Source organism: Carassius auratus, chromosome 7 (genome assembly GCF_003368295.1).
Source record: "Carassius auratus strain Wakin chromosome 7, ASM336829v1, whole genome shotgun sequence".
Classification (NCBI taxonomy): domain Eukaryota; kingdom Metazoa; phylum Chordata; class Actinopteri; order Cypriniformes; family Cyprinidae; genus Carassius; species Carassius auratus.
Window position 1 is genome coordinate 11,190,068 of NC_039249.1, and position 24,459 is coordinate 11,214,526.

General features: G+C 36.4%; 1 protein-coding gene across 1 annotated transcript; it reads left to right on the forward strand.

Moving 5' to 3' along the window:
- Positions 1 to 694: 694 nt before the first annotated feature.
- On the forward strand, positions 695 to 19,938 carry LOC113105880 (ventral anterior homeobox 2). The gene is made up of 3 exons (XM_026267248.1): positions 695 to 1,783; positions 4,892 to 5,079; positions 16,218 to 19,938. The coding sequence occupies exons 1-3, from the start codon at positions 1,534 to 1,536 to the stop codon at positions 16,704 to 16,706; spliced, it is 927 nt and encodes a 308-aa protein (XP_026123033.1). The 5' UTR covers positions 695 to 1,533; the 3' UTR covers positions 16,707 to 19,938.
- The last annotated feature ends 4,521 nt before the right edge of the window (positions 19,939 to 24,459 follow it).

Here is a 24,459-nt window from a genome sequence, read left to right on the forward strand (position 1 = left end):
AAACTGCAATTATGTCATTGCGGCCTCCGTAATGGGATTGCGCACTCAGATAAAAGATTCTAATTGTGTTGTTGTGTATTATGGCAGCGGTTCAATGATGAGATGAACACCTGCGGTTCGTGCACCGTGAGGTAAACACAAATAAACCTCTCCTTCATATTTAGGGTAGACAATAACTGACAGAATGTGTACAATAACCTACATCTTACGAACCGAGCCCCTTTCCCATCTAACAATTCTGGAAGCAAATTCAAAGGTTGGGCTTAAGTTGGCTGAACATTTGTCAATGTTGAGTCTAAAACCCGAATATAATTAAACAACGGTGTCAAAGCAATATAGAAATGGACAAAAGTCATGATATATAAAAAAAAATTCTAAACAGTTTGCTTAGTTTGATGGCGAATATTGAATAGTTTATTCATCTACGCGTATCTCTGCAAAAATAAACATAGCCTACATCCCTAATTGTTTAATCTACTTTAAGATTTAGTTAAAAGACTTTTAAATAATTGTTTAGTATTTTAATAGTTGTGAACGGCTACTTTTTAATCAAAACGCATTCGTTTTGGACGATATTAAGAAACTAAACGCGGTTTCTGTGATATAGGTTAAAAAAGTGTAATCTAGCCTAACTGTAATAAATTATACTTAGCCTACCGAGCGTAAAAAAATAGTCAAAAAAAAGTCATTAAATCAAGACAACATCGGGGATCGTTTACTTCGCGGAACGCTAAAGTGCGTTTAAACCGCCTCGTGCTTTTACTCGTTTCTGTTTACCGGAAGTGACGTCGCTGCTGTCAGTCAACGTAAAAAAAAAATACTTGCTCTACTCTGGAAATTATATGTTAATATGACGGCTGCAGCCTTTAGATTGTGTTCAACATATTCTAATCACACCCACATTATGCCCACACGTTTGTATTCTGTTGTCTATTATAAGATACTCCTGAATTGGTCCCTCGTAAAAAAAAAAAAAAGACCTCCCCCTCCTCCCGAAGAAATCCTGAAATCCGTCGGCTCTTTCTCCAGAGCTTCTGCTGAGCCATGATCAGATACAAAAACACACCCAGTGTTCACAACGAGGAACTCGACTGTACGAGTCTAGAAAGGGGAAAGTTTGCGCTGCTCGGTCCATGTTTGTTGTGTGGAATTACTTCTACGTGGTGAAGCAGTGAAGCGCCTCCCAGTGCCTCGGTCATAGACCTTGAAACCTAGCACATATATGCAAAACGCATTTTGGGTTGAGCGCGATCCTGAGCTGAGGAGGGTCCTTCCACTTGCCCACAGGGCCCCCTCCACCTCAACCTTCCTCCCTTCTTTATACATCTCCTGCTGCATGGACGCCCGATGCCGGGACATGCTAAAATATTGGGGCAGAAACTCGGTTCCGTCGCTGGATTCTAATTTGATGTAGGCTATTGCTGGGAATAATCTCCCTGTTTCTGACAGAAAATAACTTATTCTGACTATTTATTCAAAGTCAGAAACTGCTCAAGAAAACTAAGTGAACACACAAAACAGTTAATTTATTAGATGTTTGATCAAGCCACGAGTATGGGCGATGGAATCGCCGAAGACCGAAACCACTGTGGATCCAATTCGGTGTGCCGTGACCACGGCAGAGACTCTAAAAGCCGGACGGAAGTGGGGAACCGGTCACCTGTGCAGAGTTCTACCGACACACCCGGGACTTCGGCGTCCACACCGACTTCATCTGGCGAGGAAGGACACGATAAACTTTTAGGAGTCGATCCGGACTATTGCCGAAGGATTCTGGTCAGAGGTGAGTGAGCGAATGTCAATCGTAAATGTGCTGGAGCTAAAAACGAATTCAGTTCAAAACTAATATTTTTTTTACTTATGCAACCAACAGACTCACTTTTATTTTATTGCCATTTAATTAAAAAAAGCTAAAATATTTTACCAATATCTCAACACAGACCAAATTTTACACGAAATGTTCAGTTTCGTTTAGAGCATTTTGTTCTTATAGTGGTCGTGATTATTATCATAAACACCAATATCTGAGATTAGTTTACAATACTGACCAATTATGACAAACATTAATACAAAAATGCATGCACAAAACTGTAGGCATAAGCTCCCAATAGACCACCACAAAATCTTAAAATTATGCATAAAAAAAAATATATATATTAATATAGGAAACTTAACAGATATTTAAAGCATCATAGTTGCAATTTATATAAAAAAAATATATGTAGAAATAAAAAATATAAGTGTTTTCGAGAGGTGTCTTTTTTATATTTTTTGCAATTTATGAAAGGGATTATGTAGGCCCATTTAATATCATACAAACTGCAACCAGCAAACTTGAGTATTGGGCTTATTTTATGTGTATTATTAGGCTAAATGTTAATGTTTGCGAGCCAAAAAAAGGTTAAACAACAACATAAACATGCAAACATTAAGCATAATCGAAAGTGGTTATTTAAATTTATGAAAAATATCTAAAGATGTAGCCCACTTTTAAATGTAGGTTAGTTTTTAATTATTATTTTTTTTTTTTTTAAACACAATGCATATTCTATATTTCTTTGGCAGAACACCCTTTATTTACAGAGGTAAAGTATTTCTAAAGATATTATAAAATTGAGAAAAGGGAACAACTGTCAGAACAAAAACTAAAAATAAAATTAAGTCCATACAAATGGTATTTCTATAAGTAATTTAGGGAATATTGTAAAATAATTTCTGGTAAAGTGATATTATAGGCTATTTTCGTTCAGGAGATGTAAGCCATTCACCTCGTGATAAAAAAAATTAATAATAATTCACGTTTATATGCATATGTTTCGTGTTCCAAAACACGAGCCAAAAATGTAATAATACATAAATATCAATGCACTAAATATCTGACTATCATCTGAATTGTTTGCACCATGTAACTGTAACGAATTTGACATTTTAAAATGACAATTTGTGGCCGAATTAGTAACTGCATTGCAATGCTATTCAAAGCATTTATATATTTCCAGTGTAACTTTTTTTATGAGATTTATTTTGTTGTAATATATACAACAGAGCAATACTTGATTATAATATTTATCATGCTCTATATATGATTTCATTTAAATTCCTTTTAACTATATGGTTTATGAAATTAAATGCACACAGACTGTCCTGCAATAGTGAACAGCCGAGCTAGTATTTGGGTTGTGATTGGACGAACTGTAGGGGATCGTAGGGGATCTGAGGGGTTTTGGCGCAGTAAGCCCGCAATCCCCGGTGTCACTATTTGTTTTTAAAGCTGACGATTGAATGCGCCCGAGTCCTCGTGAGAACCGGGGTCAACGAAAGGTCAGCAGGTCTGTGTCATAGGCTCATAGGCTCGCGGTGATTTGAAACAGCCAGGAAAAATAAATTAAAGAAGGGTTCGCCATTAACATTCTACCTCTTTACATTAATCTTATTGTGATATTAAATGTGATCATAAGACACTGAGTTTGGTTGCCAGGCAGACATTCAGAGAGGCGGAGCTAAATATGAATACTTTACCACATAATTTTAACACCAAGCTAATTAAACCCATTCTAATAACATATCACATTAATATGATTTAAGTTACTATTTTTGAAGCTCTGAAAAAATCATGAAAGCTAGATACTTGTCTTGTTGTAGTCACACCCTAACAGATGACTCACTGCAATATCAGTTTGTTTCCCCAAAGCATTTCCCCCATAAAATAATGCACATTTTGGTTTGAGACATACGACTTAGTATTTCTTTACTTTACTACTTTTGTAAGGTTTAATGATGGTGAGGCATCAATCAATATGAAAAAGTCACTTTATTAAAATTCCAATATATTCAGTTTCATTGGCAAGTTTAAAATGAGTTCACATATTAATTTCGGTTTATTATTTGTCAATAATATATTTTATAATGTTTGGTTTCTAGGAACATTTGAAAAAAAAAAAACTCCTAATGCTATATAATTGTGTAGATAATTCATTTACTATTTTGAGTAAATATTTTTTTCAAATGATTCAATTCTATTGTACTGTATAATGAGCGTATCTTATTTGCTCAAAGACTCAAAACCGCTGGATATTTAATTCGAAAGTGACGTGGAAATCAATAGTATAGATAAAAAATATAAAGTGGTCAATAAAAATATTGCATTTTAACAATAAAACCTTTCTTACATTTGTTTATAAAATGTATTAACCAAGACTAAGAATATATTGGTGGCAGATATTGTATGAATGTAATTATCACATAATTATCTGATATTATAATTTCTGATGTTGCATGTCATTTGTGATATCAATAAAATGTTGTATTACTGTGCCGATCATTTTATTTCATGTCGACAAAAAATAATCTTGAAGTGACCGCAAACTATGCACTTTCTTGTTCTGTCTGGATGAATATATGAACACAAATGTTATAATGTAAACATGTTTTCGTGATTTGATCCAACAAACAGAACAAAAGCTCGCAGATCTCAAACCAATCAAGGACAATGACAGGATACTGGAGTTTAAAGCTCCTCTTTGGCAACCTAATTGATGTGTACTAGATTTTGCATGCTATAAAGGTGAAACAAAATTAAAGCTAGATCAGTGGTCAAATTTTCTACATTTTCGCCACTAAACGTATCACTTCTTACTGGTACTATCAGTAATCAAACGTCTTTAGAAATCGAAAGAAATGCACATCTTTATACGGAGTTAAATTCAAGTCTGTTTACCTGACAATATGTACAAATTGTTTTATTCGGTGATGCACACTCTTGTCGTCGTGCATATTTTTAAATGCGTTATAATATATGAATCGGGGGTTTCTCCCACTCCTAATAATGTAAGAGAAATTGCTTATTTCAAAACGAATGGTGAATCATGTAATGCGTGTGTGTGCTGAACAGACGCCAAGGGCACCATTCGGGAGATTGTTCTTCCAAAAGGCCTGGATCTGGACCGGCCGAAGCGCACGCGGACCTCGTTCTCGGCGGAGCAGCTCTACCGGCTCGAGCTCGAGTTCCAGCGATGTCAGTACGTGGTCGGGCGCGAGCGCACGGAGCTCGCCAGACAGCTCAATCTTTCAGAAACTCAGGTATGAAACGCACTCATGCTTGTTAAATATGATAACAGTGAGCTTTGCTTTTGATTGACGTGCCGCTTTCCAATGCAATGCAAATCTAAATTTTAATAGCCTATAAAAATGTTCTGTTTCATCGTTAATGTAGCCTATAGCTAATTATTATTATTATTCGTCTTGTAAACTATTTCTAAAAATGATATTGATTACATTTCTGTTTGCAATTTGATTGTGTCTCTGTAATACTCCTGAATTCCTCTTCATGTGATATGTTTTGATAATTTGATCCCATCGAAGTTATTTTTCAAGATTTTTATTGTAGCACTGTGTCGTATAGCGCGGTAAAGGAGATTAGATCCGATTAGATTAACTGGTAGAGAGGTGTCATAAATATTTACGTCAGATAGCCTTTGCATTTTTTTTTTTTAGAGTCAGCAAAATACCTCAATATTTATTTTAGGGAATGCTTGTTATTTTAAAATTGTTCTTGATTTTTAAAGTGTATTTACAAAAAACATATTTAGCCTATTGGGTTATAAAACTAAATAGGTTAAATCTTTTGCGTAATATCCTCAAAGATAATACCATGTTAAAAAAAAAAAACTACAACACATAGTCAGCTAAAAACACTAAAATGTTTTAACACGATAGATATGAATGCATTGATCTGAAATTGAAAATAAATATATCTACAAGAAAATAATTAATAAATGAATGGATAGATGGATTGATAAATAAATGACTGAACGAATGAGTTGTTTTATCCAAGCAGTCAATGGTTGGTCAGATGTTATAGCAAACTTGCTGAAAATGTAACAAGTGTAGACGTCAAATTGAGCGCTGGAGCAATCTCTGCAAATGCTGCATGTCAGCCACCATTGTTATGAACACAATACTCATAATCAGTATTCGCACAATGGGCGTTAGTGGGAGGAGCATTGGGGGGGGGGGGGGGGTCAGTTGTCCAGTCATCATCCATGCACTTCAGATGTACTTGATCTATTTTTAATGTTGCCGAAATCAAACATTTTCTTATTAATTAAAGTTTAATTTACTTAAATGGTATCATCCAAGTGATTATTTACTATTGGTCATCTAATATAGGCTAACTTTACCAGCGTGTTTTCAAAACCGACTATCACACAGAGAATATCCTGAATAAATCACCTCTATAAATGGTGTTAAGACGCAAGGTATTACGTGGACATTCATCATGGCTTCAGAACTCAATTTTTCAAAACACGCAATTTTGCTTTAATGCTGTCTTTTTTATGTATATAAATAACAGACAATGATGTAGCAATTTCAAAGCAATTTCAATGTATTATCTGCACTGACCACGGGTCTTAGATTGCCATAAAGTTGGATCTGAAAAATATGATTTCATGCAATGATAATCTATTGGTTTGATTCAAACAATGGTTTCATCACATCGCAAAGGTTTATTCAAACAAACCGATTTTATAAGGTTAATGGAGCCATTTATGATGTTTGCAGTCATGTTTTCAAACCTTGCTATATTTTGATTTAAACTGATCCAAAAAATAAATAAAATAAGTGTTACCCAATTAGAAATTCATGAATTAATTAAACGAATGATTAATAATACCCTTAAATCAAATTCTTGTAGAACGGTGGCATACTGGACATTAAAATATGTTTCACCAAAAAAAAAAGAAGAAGAAAGAAATCATCACGTTTGTTTAAATGTAGTCTGGTGGCAGGTCATAAATGTGACGCTAGGGGCGCTGTGCGGATGTCATTATTACAGATGCATTTATCAGTGATTTTTTTAAAACGATAATATACAAACACATGGATTTTGAAAGATCCATATAACACCATTATGCTTACAAAAAATAAAAGGAGAGATCTCTAAGTTTTAGAAGAGCACACAATGGTCACCTGATATACGTTTGAAGCCTTGTGACTTGCACCATCTTAAACTAAACCATATCATGCAATCAGGTTTTATTTTTTTTTAGCTAATATTAATTGATATTACATTGAATAAAATAGGCTATTTGTAACTAAATCGTGTTGTTGTTTTTTTCCATACTGCAGGACCATTCAAAATTAACTAGGTCATTAAAATGTCGAAAAACGTAAGATATAGTTAAGCATTAATCTTGATGATGAAAGAAATATTATATAAGATATTTAAACTAATATATAAGATATACGTCAACTAGACTGAATGCTATTAATCGAATTACTCAAGAATCCAAAGTCAGCTTTGAATAGTGCATTTTCCTGGCTCTCACAAAATAGCCTATAGAATCAAAATCGTGTAATATTGTAATATTTCTATAGAATTTTTAGAAGCACCAATTCTTGATTTAAATTAAAACTAATTAAAGCTTTGCTGGTCTGAAGAACTCGCAGTCAGTGTATAAACAGGTTTTTAATTCGTGTCAAAAGTTTTGTTAAGGCAGAATTAATCTCTTCATTTAAATTAAAATGAAGAGCCAAAAAACCCATCAGACGCAGTATACGGGTTCATTATTGACAATGAATATATATATGTATGTACATTTATGTATAAAAAAAAAGGAAAATCCGCTTTCATTAAATTTAATTGAACTTAATAAATAAAGTCTAAATAAAATAATAAATACAACGTAAATCGTTTGATCACAAATCATATCTGTTGGATCTTAAAACTATGAACCAGCTGGTCACCAAAGTGATAAAATGATGTCTTTGGAGGCAATAAATCATGTTCAATACAAAAAGCGTTTACATGTTCATTTAAATGAAATTGCTTTTAAAATTTACATATCACAGATTGAGTGCTAATACTTATTCATATCCATTTATGCTCAGGCAAATTATCTTGGTGCAACAGCTTTCAATTCGACCTGCAAACTGCGAATGGAAAATATGTGCATTTCATTTTATTCCACTGCGTTATTTGTTGATGTAAATATGTATCCATTAATTTAATTCATAAATAAATGAAAGCAAAATAACATAAAACTAAACTAACCTAATGAGTGTTTTATTCTGCACGTGCAGTGTTTTGAGCATTTGACTCACGTGTCTACAGAAATGAAATATTTTTATAAATAATGCGAATTTAGCCTATTTTGTATCCTTCGACATCACAGTGGGATCTGTAGGTGTTTTTATGTTTCTACGTGTACAATATCGAAAGACTTCACACTATTCAATCATTTATTCCAATATTATACAGCTTTATCGAATTCCAAAATTTAGTCCAAAATGACTTACTAATTATTTACAATTATACTCATAAATATGCAGTCGCGCGCTCCCGAGTTTAGGACTGTTTTGTATATCTTATGCTAGTTATGAATCGCATGCATGTATTAAACTAGAGGAAAAGAGAAATTAACAACTCCTGTCAGGCGCGCGCACGCGACTTGTTGCGCTTCAGTTGTGAAAAGATTTGCAATGGCAATGAATTTCTTCATAAAACACGACCAGATCCGTATCTTTACCTTTTCAGTCTTTTGCGTTTGGGTTCTAACCCAAGGCGATCAAATACAGCCCTCGTTTATTTTCTCGGGAGAGAAGCACAATCAAGTATGGACTCAAGGTCTCGTTTGAGGAAAGTGACGATGCATTAAGCTGCTTTTTGTTGTTGTTGTTTTTTCAAGCTTTTATTTCTTCAATGCGTCTATCACGGTTTTAATAAAATAATAAAATCTAGCCTCCATATTCAACGCAGAATTGTTTTCGTTCTCGCATAATAATTTACATAGAATAAAGGAAGTGGTGAGTCTTGTGAAAGCAGATAATAGAGCTTTAAATTATCTTCAAACTGGATCTATTTTAAAGATATGGCACCAAGTAATCATAGTAAGAGATTTTTCCTCAATGCCATGGATAGATAGATAGATAGATAGATAGATAGATAGATAGATAGATAGAATCATGTTGCATGATTTTGTACCATTTACCTATGACACCTTCACTGTACATACAATAGTACGTCTTTTGTAATGGTGTAACCACTCTTACAGAGGACAGTCATGGACCGTTAAGGAGTTTAATTCAACTTTTTCTTTTGATAAACTGTATTTCACAGTTGAAGGTGACTCAGCTTGTGAGGTTTAAAAGCAGCTCAACTTTTTCCCTGCAGCTTCTCAGGGGATCAGTTTACATCACATGGGGGGGAATAATTGGCTAAAAGTGGAGTATTTATAAATGATAGGAATTCCCAGTTTGTTTACATCAAAACAAGGGTTTTTGGTCAGACCCTGTCCCCAGCAGATGGCTCCCCGCTCCAGCGTAACACAGCAGGGATCCGAACCGCACATGACTGTATGGGTGTTCAGGGCCCGTAGACTCATTGATCATGAAGCAGATCCCATGTCTGCAAGACGTTTATCATCGGAGATACTGCTGTTAATTTATATACAGACTGAATCGGGAGCCTTTATTCAGGCTTAGTTCAACTTTTAACCTTATTTCAATTGTGCTTCGATGGCTTGGCTTCACTGAAAGAGAGCCCACAACATAGAGGCTTGTGGAAAAATGAATCGAAGAACAAGAACAGCTTGAGCCGTGGCATCCTGACCTGTTTGCTTAAAGCGTGAGGAAATAAACAGTTTTTTTTTTGCAGTACTTTGTTTCCTTGTGTTTATTAAAGTGAGAGCTTTTTATGAGCTGAGTGAATGACGGTTCACCTCAGCGTTTCTCTATTTGAGCACAATGAGTCTCTTCCATCAGTCTGACCTTAACAGACATCAGCAGAACACAGGGGCTGGCTTCAGACCGGACCCTTTGATGAAAGCCAACAGTCATGATTATGATTTATAAGGTTCTCTCAGCAAGTTTCAGCTCGCAAATATGTTTTGATCGAATAAATATTTGGGTTTTGGGTTGAGGTTGATGTACAAACAAAGCGGGCAAACATCACATCTGAATGTTTCTCAATTCGCAGGTCCTTGCAGTGATAAAAAGCAGCTTTAATAGAATTAAATTGGCAGGTCTGAAAGCCTTGAGTGAGTCAGTGTGCGCAATCTTTTTAATCAATACAGCCAGCAGCATGTTGCCACAAAGCACAACGCACGGATGGAATCTCACACACACACACACACACACACATTCTTTTTAATGACACATGAATACCTTTTTCTGTCATTTTCATTTTGTTAAGGTTGATCTTTCAATGCTGAGATTTTTGTGTTTCTCTTTACCTTGAAATTGGAGTTTACAGTTATTTTTAAGGCGAAGAAACATCCACATTTGTTGTTAAACTCTTTAAAATAAAGGTTCTTTATTGGTGTCTATGTCAGCATGAAGAACATACATGGAATCTTTCCATTTCACAAAAGGATTTGTAGAATGTTTTTCTTCTAATGCATTGCTCTGAAAACCTTCTGATGGAAGTTTTATTTTTAAGAATGTGCCATTAAATTTGGGTTTACAGGAATGTTTTGGGTCATAAAACATCCGGTTTCATTTAAAGTGGGTTGAGGATGTTGACGTCAACACTGGCTGTATCTTCTTTACTGCAGACAGGCAAAGCTTATATAAGAGTACCATTTTGAAACATTTAAAGTTGAACTTTAACTCTCTTTTGAGCCTTTTGTGTATTTCCCTTAAGGTTTACCAATGTTTGGTGTACAGAATCATCCTGTTTCACTTAGAAATCGATTGCATTAATCAAAGTGGAATGTCATCTTTCTCAGTGGTTTTGTGTTAATCAAGCAGGGCCTTGAATTTTTTTCTTTTCATTGTCTTTATAAATAAAATATCACAGACAGTCAAGGACAGAAAGACTCTTACTTTCCACATTAAAATGGTTTTAAAATGGGAATGCATTGTTTGGTGAATAAAAGCGGCATGAGAATGACCAAGGAGTAATTACCTTAACTGTGTAGCAAATTCAGAGAATGCATTTGATGCATTTGTGTTCGATATCACTGAAAACAACTACGAACGTATACATTTATGAACTGAATGGCGTTTTTACTTGTCTGAATATTATGTGCTTAAATGTAGCAACTGGTGGCTCCACTGTGTGGTCTTTATTCCCAAGATCTCTGGGATTTGCTTCCCTCACATTGTACCATTCTTTTGTTGCTTTTGGTTCCATGAGAAAGCCATGGATTTAATGGATGAAAGATTGTGTAAGCCATGAATAAATAGGAAGTGTAAGTGACTGAAACAAGAGCTTTAGAAGGAAAAACCTAGTAACTTCATGATAGATAGATAGATAAAGCACGTTTCTGGTTGCTCTTAACTCGAAGAAAATCATGTCTTGCTGTACATCCACCACTGAGCTGGTGACTTAACGAACGCTTTCGTTGTTCATTGTTCTCTTCTACATCCAGACAGCATGTAAAGTAACGTAACGTCTGGCGGAGAAGAGAAGAGATGAGATCTAGAAGAGGAAAGAAAGAAAGGCACCAGTTTAAACAATCTGAGCACTTAGATTAGAAGATCAATTTCATTTTAATTTTGCAGCTTTAATTTGCTTTGCTGATAGCAGTATGTGAGAAAGCTACTTTAGGAGCAGAAAGTATGGGTCAGGACTTTAAGCAGCATGCGCAGGTCAGGCCTCAGAGGAGCGGAAAATTTGATAAGATTGAAGGGCGGTGTTTGTATGTAAGTCTGCTGTTTGTCATCCGTCAGCCAGATTGTAATACAATTATCTGATAGGATCAGAGAGAACCGAAAACTCTAAACACTTATCTCTGTTTAAGAGTCCCAGATCTGAACACTGACTTTAAAACGAGGAACAAAATAAGAGATGAATTATAAGTGAGAAAAAAAAATGCTAAAACTGGCAGTCCCTCCTTCAGCATCTGCATTGGAAATTCCCTCACATTAGTGTTTTAATCTTTTTTCTTCTTCTTTGTTTTATTAATATAACACTATTATTATATTCATATTCATAACAAGTGTTTTAAATATACATGAAATAAAAATAATTACATTAATAACAATATTATAATAAACAAAGTATAGCATTTCAATGTAAATTAAATATTTACAATTAAATATAAAATAATTACAATTATTATAATCATAAAACAAAGTATAATGTTTTAAATGTACAATTAAAATATAAAATAAAAACAATATTATATTAATGTATAGTATTTAAATATTTAAAATATAAATTGATAACAATATATATATGTTATATAGCTAACAGGGAATAGTTTTATATGTACATTAAATTTAATAACAAAAACAAATATAGCTATATTAATATCACAAAGTATAGTGTTTTAAAATGTACATTAAATTGTTTTTAAATCAATTAAATAAAAAATAATAATATTTAAGGTGGGAATGCATCATTGCAGTGGAGTTCTCTATTAGACTGTGCTGTTGAAGGTCGACCACTAGAGGCGCTGTGGTTCAGCAGGGATGCCTTTTAATCCAATGGGAGGACACAATTTCTCAGTATCTGCCCACACACTGTAAGCCTAATTGCCCGATCACACAGGCGATGTCATCCAGTAGTGCTGGGGGAAGGGAACTAATAATAGTCCAAATGCTTTTGCTGTTAGGAGGATTATAGAGCCCTATCTACCAGCCATCGGTAAGACTGGGTTGACCGTTGGCTGAACCTGCGCAAACATGTGCTTCGTTAAAACTAGGAACAAGGGTCAGGGTATGAGGAAAAGTGAGGTAAACAGGTGTAATTGGGTAGGATGATCAGGTAATGGCAATAGGAAGAAATAATTTTATATTTGCATATGCATGCATGCAACGCTGGTCTTTTTTCACCACTTTTCTCTTCCACATTACAATACAGGTGAGCTGCTCGTGAACAGAATGTGTGGACAACAGTTGACTGGACATAACAGCACAAGTATGTTCACGACAAACCATATGTTGTTTCTACCAAGAGAGTTTCTAAATACATCAACTCAGGCCTCGGCTAAATTAAGAATTCCTCAGTAAAGATGCATGAGATTAATGACCTACAAGCTCTTTAAAGAAGAGAGGTCACAGAGGGGTCACCAGAATGCCTCGTCGTGCTGCACAGTGTTATCACATGTCTGGGATCAAGAGGGCAGTTAACGGCCAGTGGAACTTCTGGACCGGGTCAACAGAGGTGTCAAAAAGATCAGCAGACAGTCAGCTGCGTGAGCATCTCACTCTTTTTAACCATAAAATACTTTTTTATTTTGGGATTTTCAATGTGTTGCTCAGGGTTGTGCAAAATTCAGAGCTGAGGAATGCATATCTCTCTATCTAGCATCCATCCATCATTTTATCTATCATTCTATTCATCCATCCATCATTCTCCCCACCATCCTATCATCTATCCATCTATCATCCATCCATCATACTATTATCTATTTATCTATCATTTTATTCATCCATCTATCATACATCTTTCTATCCATCAATTATCCATCTTTTCACATATCTAGTCATCCATTTATCAGTTTACCCATCTGTCCCTCCATCCTTTGTTGTTTTTATCCATCCATCATTCCATCTATCATCCATCATCCTACCCATCCTTCATCTATCCATCCATCGTTCTATCCATCTACTATCCATATTTTTTTATCTATCATTCTATTCATCCATCAGCCATCTCATTCATCCATCACTGTATCATCATACATCTTTCTGTCCATTAATTATCCATCTTTATCATCTATCTATTCACCCATTTATTAATCTGGCCCCCCATCATTTGTTCTTTTATCCATCTATGATTCCATCTATCTTTCTATGATCTATCATTCTACCCATCCATCGTTCTATTATCCATTTTTATCATCTATTCATCCATCGTTCTATCCATCAACTGTTCATCCATCCATTCATCCCTCATTCTTTTTATCCATCCATCATTTTACCCATCTATCTTTCTATCCATTCCTCCATCTAGCTAGCTTGCTAGCTTCATCTTTTTCCAGCACTTTCCAAAAGGCAATGAACACTCAGTTTGTCTTGACAAATTTAGCTCTAGACCGTTCATGCCGCTCGTTTCATGAGCCCAACTAAGAAAACTTGCAACCTTATTTTCATCCATGTCAAATTTAACTGTCAAGTCAAATTTACCATGACCACAGTACATGACATCATCATCATTCATAACTACATGTACAGAACAACAACATAAACAGAGAAGATTACGCTAGAGAATACAGGGTCTCCAATTACAGCAGAACTGATACAACTGATATAGCAAAAGTATCTGATGAATTGAAATACTGGAGTTCATTCTGCACCAGTGCATTGTGTTGATCCTGAGTTCGCTGAAGAACGAGAGCAGGGTGGATTGGGATGCCGCCGGCCAGAGAGCAAATCCAGGTCATCCAGATCCTGCGTTTAGTAATCTCTGCCCCATCGGTGAACCCTCGATCTCATTAAAGAGGATTTCATCCCAATAGTGTAGATGTACGATGGAAGAGATTTGCTTTTGTCTTTTCACTCCCATATTTCATTTTTTTTTCTTTTGCCTTCTATTGAAATAAGGGTTTTGTAATCTAAAACTGTAAGCTTAGCCCACTATAGGGTTTGCAAAAAAAATCTGAATATCAATACATAGATTACAGGCTTAAAGTATAAAAAAGCTTTAAATATATTGAGCATGTAACTATACTCTCGCACACATACTATTGATGAACACATCATGGCATGCTCGCGTAAGCTTGAAAGGGATCGCTCCACAATCTCATTATCCTCACACTAATGGCCGCGTCGAGTCTATGATCTCAGTCTTACAGATCTCGGCTTGCAAAACTGTTTGGCTTATGTTTTATTCGGCTGTTAGTGTCTTACTGAGTTTACACTTCATTTCCGGAGTGTGTTTGTTAGCTGATGTCATCACGGAGGTCATCAAACCGCCGAAAACAATACAGGTCCTGGGTCATACAATTTTAGAGACTCTAATGAATTGAGTTTGTACCAATGACAGGAACTGAAACTGTGTGATGGATCCTTCAAATGGTGAAACACTGTTTACAACCAGATAGACAGATAGATATAATGTATATAAATGTTTGTTTAACACTACTAAATCTAATGTCAAGGCCTCTTTAGTTTCAAATAATGGTTGCTAGTTCTTCAACCCCTTTTTAAAATTAATTAATGGAAAGTGAAGTCAAGTCCCATCTTAGGTTTTTCTTGGTGAATATCCTCACATATTTCACTATACATAAATAACATAAGTAAAACAGGCTGCTAATATTGTTTCACATTGCTTCAAACGTCAAGTTTTCACATGCGGCAAAGCTTAAGTCCTTTTTTCTTGTGCACGGACATATCCATATTCAGAGAAAAGCGTCAAAAGTGTCTCAGAGCAGACGAACACAAGTGTGAAGTGGTGTGCTTGATGGGATCTGAACCTCAATCATCCCATGTTCTCGAGCCCTAAACATTAAGAGTGAGAAAATGAGTGTGAATGTGCATTTCTGAGAGCTCACAATGTGTTGATGTGTCTGCGCGCATGTACAGTCGAAAATGGCGCCATCTCCTCCTTTATGGTCCCCAGGGAGGGACAAAGCAGCAGGTGACAGGTAAAAACCCGGTCAGGATGAAATGCATTTTTCATAGGACTGATTTCCTCTATGTTTATGAGTGGAGCTTGGTCTCGACCCGTCGTCAACCCCAGAATACACTCTGCAATAAAGCAGCGCTGTATCAATTAAACATGCAGGACAAGGACATGCAGAGTTCAGTGCACTTTTTAACCTGGGGTTAGAAGCGCTTTAACTCGAGTTCATGCTTCATCGATCTTTGCTTATGAGAAAGCCATAAGGAGAAGCCTCCCATGTGTGTCAATGTTACTGAACAGACAAACCCTGTTTTTGTGGTAATCTGTGATGCTTGCGAAGACATGTTTTTCCAAACACCTAACCAAAAATTTTACTTGACCCATACAATGACTTTCAAAATCGCAGTCTTGCAAACTATTCAGAGATGAAAGCTTAGAGCTTAGTTTGTTTATAGCCTACATTTAGCTTTCATCTGATTGATTTAGGATTTAAGATGTGATCATTTGTGAAGATTATCATGATGAACAAAATGTGTTCGAATCACAAGCTTCTGTAAGTCACAGAGCTTATTTTCTGAAATCATCCAAAAACGAACTGAAAAATCCCATTGGCTTTTTGTTAAGGAAACCAGGCTAACGAAGATAACTAATCAAACGTCTCGTACTGTAAATTTCTCTTACAACTTTCAATCTTGTTTGGCAGGTGAAAGTGTGGTTTCAAAACCGCCGCACCAAACAGAAGAAGGACCAGACTAAGGACACTGACAAACGGTCGTCGTCCACCTCCGAATCGCTCGCCACATGCAACATCCTGCGGCTGCTTGAACAGGGGCGCCTTCTGTCTGTGCCTGCACACCCACCCAACCCACTGCTGGCTCACCCACACACAGGCAATGGCTCGCTCCTGGGCAGCCCATCCGTATCCACTTCCTCTGGGGTGAGTAGCAGCACCACGCCTCCCGGGGCTGCGGCGGTTGGGACGTTTGGACTGTCGCTGTCTTCTTTAGGCGGCACCCCACCCTCGCCACGCCTCGGGGTCCCACCACCCTCCCTATGCTTTACCATGCCTCTCCTTGGAGGCACCCATCATGAACTGCCATCGGGATATGGGTGCGGATCCTCAGCGTTTGAGCCGTACATGAGGATAGAGAGGAAGGATGGAGAGTTAAATGGGAAGAAGACTGTTTCCTAAAAAAATTCCCAGCTGACTGGTACCTTCCCCCTTCTACATGTCTCAGGGGTCTCACCTGTGCCATGAACAACCGGAAGGTTCGCAAACTGACAGAAAGAGACTGAAAGACAGCCTCTCTTGAGCTAGTGCCTATAACCAAACTGAGGCCGGTCAGACTCCATCGTTTCAGTGGAGGTGAGCGTTTGGGACGAAGCCTGTAATTAAGTATCACGGTGTTCGGTGTATTTCATCATCCACAGGTTTCCTTCCATTTTTGCATTACTTGTGTGGTGAGAAACTTATTCTTTGTGAACGATGGAAAATGCTGTAAATGTAACTGTAATTGTAAAAGGCTAAAAATCATTTCGCAATTTGGGTGTTAAAAACATTTTTTTATGCTGCTCTAAATTAATTGACTTTGGAGAGCTTCGTGTCAGTGTAAATGTGAGTCTGTGTGAAAGTATAAGAATGAGAGAATCAGGAGAGTGAACACGTACAGTAACGATAACAAGGCACTGACAACTTCTGTGGCATTTATTCTGTACAAGACCTTGGTACTAATGAGAGTTTAATGGACAGAATGATTATTCATACAGCAGTGATGCAACATTAAATCTGAGCATGTGGAGAATTACACGGGTCTTTAACAAAATGCAAAGTAATAGCATCTAGAAGTGCTCATCAAGTTGTCACAATGCTCAACTTTGCGAAACTGGTCTCTTCTCTTGGAAACGCATTAATTTCTCAATTGAAAGCGAGGCCCTTATAGGCTCAACAACAATATAAGGACACTTTTCACAGACTGTGATGTTATTAGCATTGCAAATCTAACAAGGTTTTCATTAACCTTGCATTTCAGAAACTGGTTAAAGCTGCTGCATGAGTGTTTCTAATGCAATTGCTGAGGTAGTGACCGCAAAATTGCCATATTTCTTTCTTCTGACCAACTTTATCAATCTCTCTCAAATACTTTCCTTTTATTGAAAAGTCATCTTCACTATTGGGACAAATGAGATCCCATAAATTACATTTCCTGTAGCTTCCCTTCACCACTATAGAAATTCACCCAACTATGGTTTACTTCCACTTCTGAATATCCCCAGTATGTGCACATCATTTAGACACCGGCTAGGCTTGTACATGCAGACCCATGCAATATTTTCACATTTAAAGGATGATTTTGTAGCTTGTGTCATGAAAAGGCTGCACCAAGAATTTTGCATGTAAAAGACAAAATCCTATTCACACTGGGAAGAAACTGGCAGAAATTGTTTTTTTTAGTCCTGTAATGTCAATTTACACCATGTAAATCAATCCACCAACAAATTAGATTTGGGGTCTCAAAATAGATGAGTGTTATTGTTACAGTCTGGTTGAGTTCAAATCCGTTTTATCTGAGGTTTTATTTTGCATTGAGCAACTGGGTTGTATTTAGCATTAAAGCCTGTGCTTTTTTTGCTTTGCTCCAGAGGACCCAAGGACCTTCACACTTGTTTGTTTAGCTCTCAAGCAGCATTCACAGAGATGGTCATTTCAGTCTCTCAAACTTGCTGAGTCTGTGTGCCTACAATGTTTAAGTTTGATGTTTTGCATAAAGTTGAACTCTGTTTAACTTTGTTGCTAAACAGTTACTCCTACTCAGAGTACATCACCCCTAAAAACTAAAAGTTAATGGCTTCTGCTCACATTGCTGTCAGTGCGAACGCCCTTTAATATGAATAGGCATTTTCAGTGGCTTCTAAGTCAATCCTCTACATGTGGAAACTTCCGAGAGAAAAAAAAAAGTAAATTGCGAAGTCCGAATTATGAGAGGATAAATTTTTCTGTGGTGATGAAAATAATCTTCCATTGCTACAACACTGTCCCTTCATCATTTCTATCCTCTGACAGTGTGCTAGGTTGGACAGTTGAAGAAATAGTTAAACCCTAAATGAAAATTGTCATTCACTCACCCTGTCATTCTAAACCCGTACTAACTTTCACAGAAAGCCAAATACTCTATGGAACAAAAAAAAAAGAGAGACATTGATGAATGACTGATATATTAGACTTCAAATCTTCTGAAAGTCATATTAGCATTTAAGTCAAGTATCAAACAAACAACACTTGCTCTTGTGTTGCTTTTTGAAACTTGAAAACTCCAGTCCCTATTCACCGTGCTTTCATGGAAAGAGCAAGAATGTCTTTGAAACAACACGATGGTGAGTGAAATTTCATTTTTTGGGTGAACTAGTCCTTTAGGTCAAGGTGCAAGTGACTTTACCCTGTTGAGTTGCTCTTCCATTGCTTTCTGAGAAAGACACTAACACAGTTTTAGTTTCTTATACATCTAGTATTTGATTGCAAATGGATTGTAACTTGTGCAAAAAGTTCTGGTCGCAGTGCTTGTGTTGTTGTCGAATACAGTTATTTTCTGTAAGATTCTTGTATAATTCACCGCAGCATCATTTAGCCTGAAGCGCTGAGACCGACACTGGCAAAACTGTTCCTACATCTCTCAAACTGTTTCCTAGAAGAACGATGATGTGCTGATCATTTTGTTAACATAATTACTGAAAAACGAATGGTACATCTCACAGACCTGTACATTTAGAAAAGCAGCAGAGTTGTAGATTAACAATGCTTTGTAAACTTCATTGAGAACTTGTTGCCCCTTTAATTATGGAACCATATGCCTGAAACATGTTTTCAAAGTGTGTCGAACAAGCAAAGAGCGTATATATAAATAACATAGCCACAGATATGATTGTAAAATGTGGTTTGAGTTTACTGTGATTGTGTGGAAAGATTTTCTGTTTTATTTGATCTCACTTTCATATTTCCTTCCATTGTTAAAGGGTCAGTGCTCTTGTTCTGGCACAAAGATTATGTGTAAGTAAGCCATAAGCTTTTTGGCAGTACTGCATTTGTGTGACCGTGTCAGGAAATTATAATAATAATACTTAAAAAAAAAAAAAAATTACATGATGGCACCAGCTTCTCACAAATAAGAAAACACTTAAACAGTATGTAAATATGAGTCTTTGCACAGTATTTTCCTGTTGTATTATGTGATCTTACAAAAAAACAAAAAAAAAATTATGAAAAATATAAATGCTTTACAATTCTTTGTCTCATTAACTATTTGCACTTATTTAAAAATGTTTGTTCTGTGGCAAAAGAGCCTTTCTTGTGGTTTGGCTAAAAAGCCAACATATTGTACAATATGTACATGTGTTTTTATTCATATGCATATAAATATATGTCTATGTAATTTTCCTTGTCATTTTTCTGATTCTCAGTCACTGCTAAATGCTCTCTCTCTCTCTCTCTCTCTGTGAGTGTGTGTGTGTGTGTATATAAAGAGTATTGTTTCATTGTTCAGGAAACAAATACAATTTGATTACTAAAATAAATACATCATTAAGCAATGGTTTTCAGGTTTCAAAACAGCAGCATGCCGATATTTTAACTGTTCTGAATATTTATTATATCAGTTTAGGCTGATCAAGGATTCATTTGTTCTTCTAGCCCTTCTTTCTTTAAAGCTGCAGCTCTTTTCTCCAGACGAGGGGGCGGCACAGTTATTTTTCAGGAAATGGTGGACAAGCGGACACAATATGTTTAACCACATGTTTAGTCGCCTCAATCTCCTCCCTGCACTGCTCTCCCTTTCAGAGTCTCGCCTGGACAATCACCTCCAGGGTGCCAATTAAAATGATTGGCATCTTTTCTTCATGGGAGTGGATGGATGGAGGGAACGGGGACTGGATGGGTGGCCTGGTGGTCTTAGTGTAGGTAAAAAACTAAACAAAAATTAGATTGGGTGAGGAACTCAAATGATAGGAACAGCATTCATTCAGATAGTCCTTCTTAACTGGTTTGGTTCCAGGACTCGATATTGGGATCAATTTAAAACATCAAGTGGTGACCCGGCACAGAACCAAAACTGAACACAAATAATGTCTTTAAAATCAAACACTGAAATAAATCAATATAAAAATGTACAAAAATAAATAACTGACTAATCAGCCCATGAAATTAATGTACAATATTTACATTTGACCATTTCCTCCTATGTTCAAGTCTATTTGTCTCGCTAAATATGCATCAATAAAAAATGAATAAAATGTTAAAAAGAACAGCATTTATTTAAAATAAAAATATTTTCTAACAATATAAGTTTTTACTAGCTTTGATCAAAGAAATAAATTACATTAAAGTACACTAAAATAGAAAACCGTAATTTTAGATTGTAATCGTTTCACAATATCCATGTTTGTTTGTTTTTATCTTTGATCAAATCAAATCAAAATCAAAAGTCATAATATAACTTTTAATACATAAAATATGACATTTATTATAAGTTATTCATTGTATACTTATTGTCTAGTTGAACTCTAACTGTTAATGTATTTTGCAGTTATATTGTTAACTTAGAGCAAACCAGTTAAAACATCGACATAGCTTTTATTCATGCAAATTTGAATTTTTCTTTACTGCTTTGTAGCAACACAAAATATTCCAAGCTGAAATCATTCCTCAAAAGCTTTTGCTTCAGCTCTCAAATTGGATTCTTTCTGCATATTCAAAACTGCAAGCCAAGTCCATTCACGACAGAATTTTTCAGCAAACAGCTTTGAAATGACACAAAGGTGGGTCAATAACGACAGCATCCTCATTTCTTTGGCAAAAATATCCCTTTAAGAAAATGGCATAATGCTGCAGGACTTTTAAACCCAGAGCATTTCAAAGGAAAATAAAAGAGAATATAAAAACTTTGTATTTATCTGCACTCAATAGTACAGCTTGGCAACAATTCAGATGCCACCTTGACAAAAAAAAGAGCCCCATTAAAGCAACTCTGTCCATCAGCAACTGCAATATTTTCCTTTTCAGTGTAAAAGCCGTTTTGGCCTTCACGCCTTTAACCACACATCGCTGTACCGACGCCACCCTCCCTCTTCCTGTGCGATTCTTTTCTCTTGTGCTCTCTCGGCCTGTCTGCGCTCTCTACACCCTGTTCAGTGACCCTGCAGGAGGTTTCGTCACTAATTAGGGTCGCTAATTGGGGGGCAACTGGGCCGGGGTCCTCTCCACACCTGCACCAGTCATGTGACCCATAGAGAGGTGCGCGGGGTTGGAGGTCACGGGGAGGGGGGCACGGATCAGCTGTGAAGGTTCTGGATTAGCGAAAGGAGGGTGCGCTATAAGGGTTAATTACAGGAAGACCCCGGATCCCGACCAGCTCTGCAGAGCCTCCTAGCATGAGCCGATTTTTACAGCTCAGGAAAGATGAAGGCCGCTTGTTTTGACAGACTTTGCACAAGAGGCCGCCCCCACCATGAAAGAATGATAGCAGCACATTCCACAGAACGAGAAGAGGAGGAGGAGGAGGAAGGCATGCAATGAAGAAGAGAATGATCAGACGATCCATCCAACAAACCCCTAACCAGACGTATTAAACTTTAGGACGTGACTTGTCCTACTTCGTTGCAGCGACGTGAATGAAATCTGAACTCGTGTTTGGATGAAAAAAGGTTTGCAGTTGGATTTCTAAGCTATCTGACTTGCGTTGTTCACATGGCGCATTATAAAAAAAGAGCAGTATGAGACATATACCACACGTAGACACTAAAACAGGCAAGTGCTTAGCAACTGTACAGTGATAACTGCATTAACTGCACTAACTGCATTTCATCACCAGAGCAACCATTTAAACACCTCAAATGACCAGCATTGCCCTAGCACTGTGAGTTCTGCTGAAAGGGATAGTTTTAAAAAAAAAGAAATTTACCCCATGATTAACTCACCCTAAGCCATCCTATAAGACTTTCTTGTGGCTTTTCCAAGTTTTATAATGGCAGGAAAAAGTGGTTGAGATTTTGAAGCAAAATAAAATGCATCCATCCACCATAAAAAAAAAAAATGCTCCACATAGTTAATAAAGGGCTTCTGAAACAAACTGATGCAAATGGAGTGGCATTCCAGCAGATGACGTAGGACATAGAGTTAGCGTAACTCTGGTGAGAAAATGCTAATCTTGTGAGAACTAAGTTTTGTTATAAGCAAATCCTCTTTTTGTACTTCTAATTTGTGACAGGTTTTTTGTTTTGCTCTCTCCTCTGCACTTTCACGTTTGTCACTCATCAGACCTTATGCAAAACCCTATGTTCTACATCATCCGCCGGATGCCACTCTCTCGTTAATGCACAAATGACTTTTATTTTTTATAAAGTTTAAATATGGATATTTATCTTACACAAACACACCCCTTCCCTTCAGAAAGCCTTTATTAACCGCCTGGAGCAGTGTGGAGTACTTTTTATGCATGCACTTTTTTTGGGGCTTCGTAATCTCGCCCACCATTCAATCCCATTATAAAGCTTGGAAGTGCCAGAACATTTTTTTTTATATAACTCCAATTTATATTTATCTGAAAGAAGAAAGTCAAATACACATAACATGGCTTTGAGGGTGAGTAAATCATGGGCTAAATTTCCTTTTTTAGTGAATGATCCCTTTCAAAACCACATATATTTTCTTCAGCAAATGAGAAAAAATATTTTTAATTTTATATTATTTTAATATTATTACTCTCCATTTATAATCATAAACAATGAAGAGATTGAGCGGAGAATTGCGTTCTTGTTTCGTTGTTTTCTTTTAAACTCTTTATGGCTTATTAAGACACAGGAGATGTGTGTATTTGTTTGGTCTGGATTGAGTTGAAAGGTTTGGTCCACGGTGAGATGAGCACCACTCCAACCTGAAGCCCTTTCAGAGAGAGCCAGAATGAGAAACAAAGTTTGGGTTTGAGAACACACAGCTGCTCTTTCAACAACACAGATATTTCCTGAGAGCCGAGAAGAGAATGACGGCATTAAAACGAAGAGCACCTGCTGAAAAGAATGGGAGCGTCATTGATTGTTCAGTAACACAAGAGAAACTAAAGCAGTTTCTTATATTAATGGCTCAATGGAAACAAAGAAAACATTTTTGGCGGCCCTTAAAGTTTTCCCTATTATAATGAGTCTTTAACTAGGTACAATGAATGCTCTGTTGAAATGTGTGAAGCAAATGTTGAAATGACACTGAAATACATACATGAAATATTATTGATTCGTAACGGTTCAGTAAATTTTGTTTCAGATATTTCTTCTAAAACTCCTTAGGACAAATGTCATGGGAAGATATGTGCAAAAATTCCCTTAATAAAGGAATAAAAATGTTTTTGGTACATTCGTATACTATTTAGCCTGGAAAATCTTTTAGTCTTTAACCTTTTATATTCATTATGCTGTTTTATTTAAGCCTAGGCTGTTTCTCACATTTAGCACACTATCCTGCGATGATTTGTTAATTTTTTGAATAAAAAAAGACTCTGTTCTTGGCTTTCTGCAAATGGTAACATCAATGTGCTGCATAAAACGTTGATTGTCACCTTTTCTTTGAGAACAAGTCTATTCCTCACCTAAATCCACCCATTTTTTAGACCCAATGACCCCAATTTTCACATGAAGTCCTACTATAAAAGCCAAGGACGTGTTTTCTCCATCTGTGCGATCAAGACTCCTCCACAAAGACCATGAATTTGCTTTGTGTCCTTTAACATTTGTTCAAAATCAATTAAACCTTGCATCCCTGTATTATTTCCAGCTTCTTTTGCACAGTTCAGTTTGATGCACTTCTGAACTGCAGCCCTCACACATTACTTCAAAAGCTGGGCTGTGATTTCATAGTTCAGCCTTAGGTTTACTTCATAATAACTCTGTTTTAAACAGTTCACTGTGAT

What these genes read in the sequence shown, in the direction of transcription:
- LOC113105880 (XM_026267248.1), top strand. Translation starts at nt 1,534, where the DNA reads ATGTTTGATCAAGCCACGAGTATGGGCGATGGAATCGCCGAAGACCGA. An exon ending in CCGAAGGATTCTGGTCAGAG is followed by an intron (nt 1,784 to 4,891) that starts GTGAGTGAGCGA and finishes TGTGCTGAACAG; the next exon opens with ACGCCAAGGGCACCATTCGG. An exon ending in TCAATCTTTCAGAAACTCAG is followed by an intron (nt 5,080 to 16,217) that starts GTATGAAACGCA and finishes CTTGTTTGGCAG; the next exon opens with GTGAAAGTGTGGTTTCAAAA.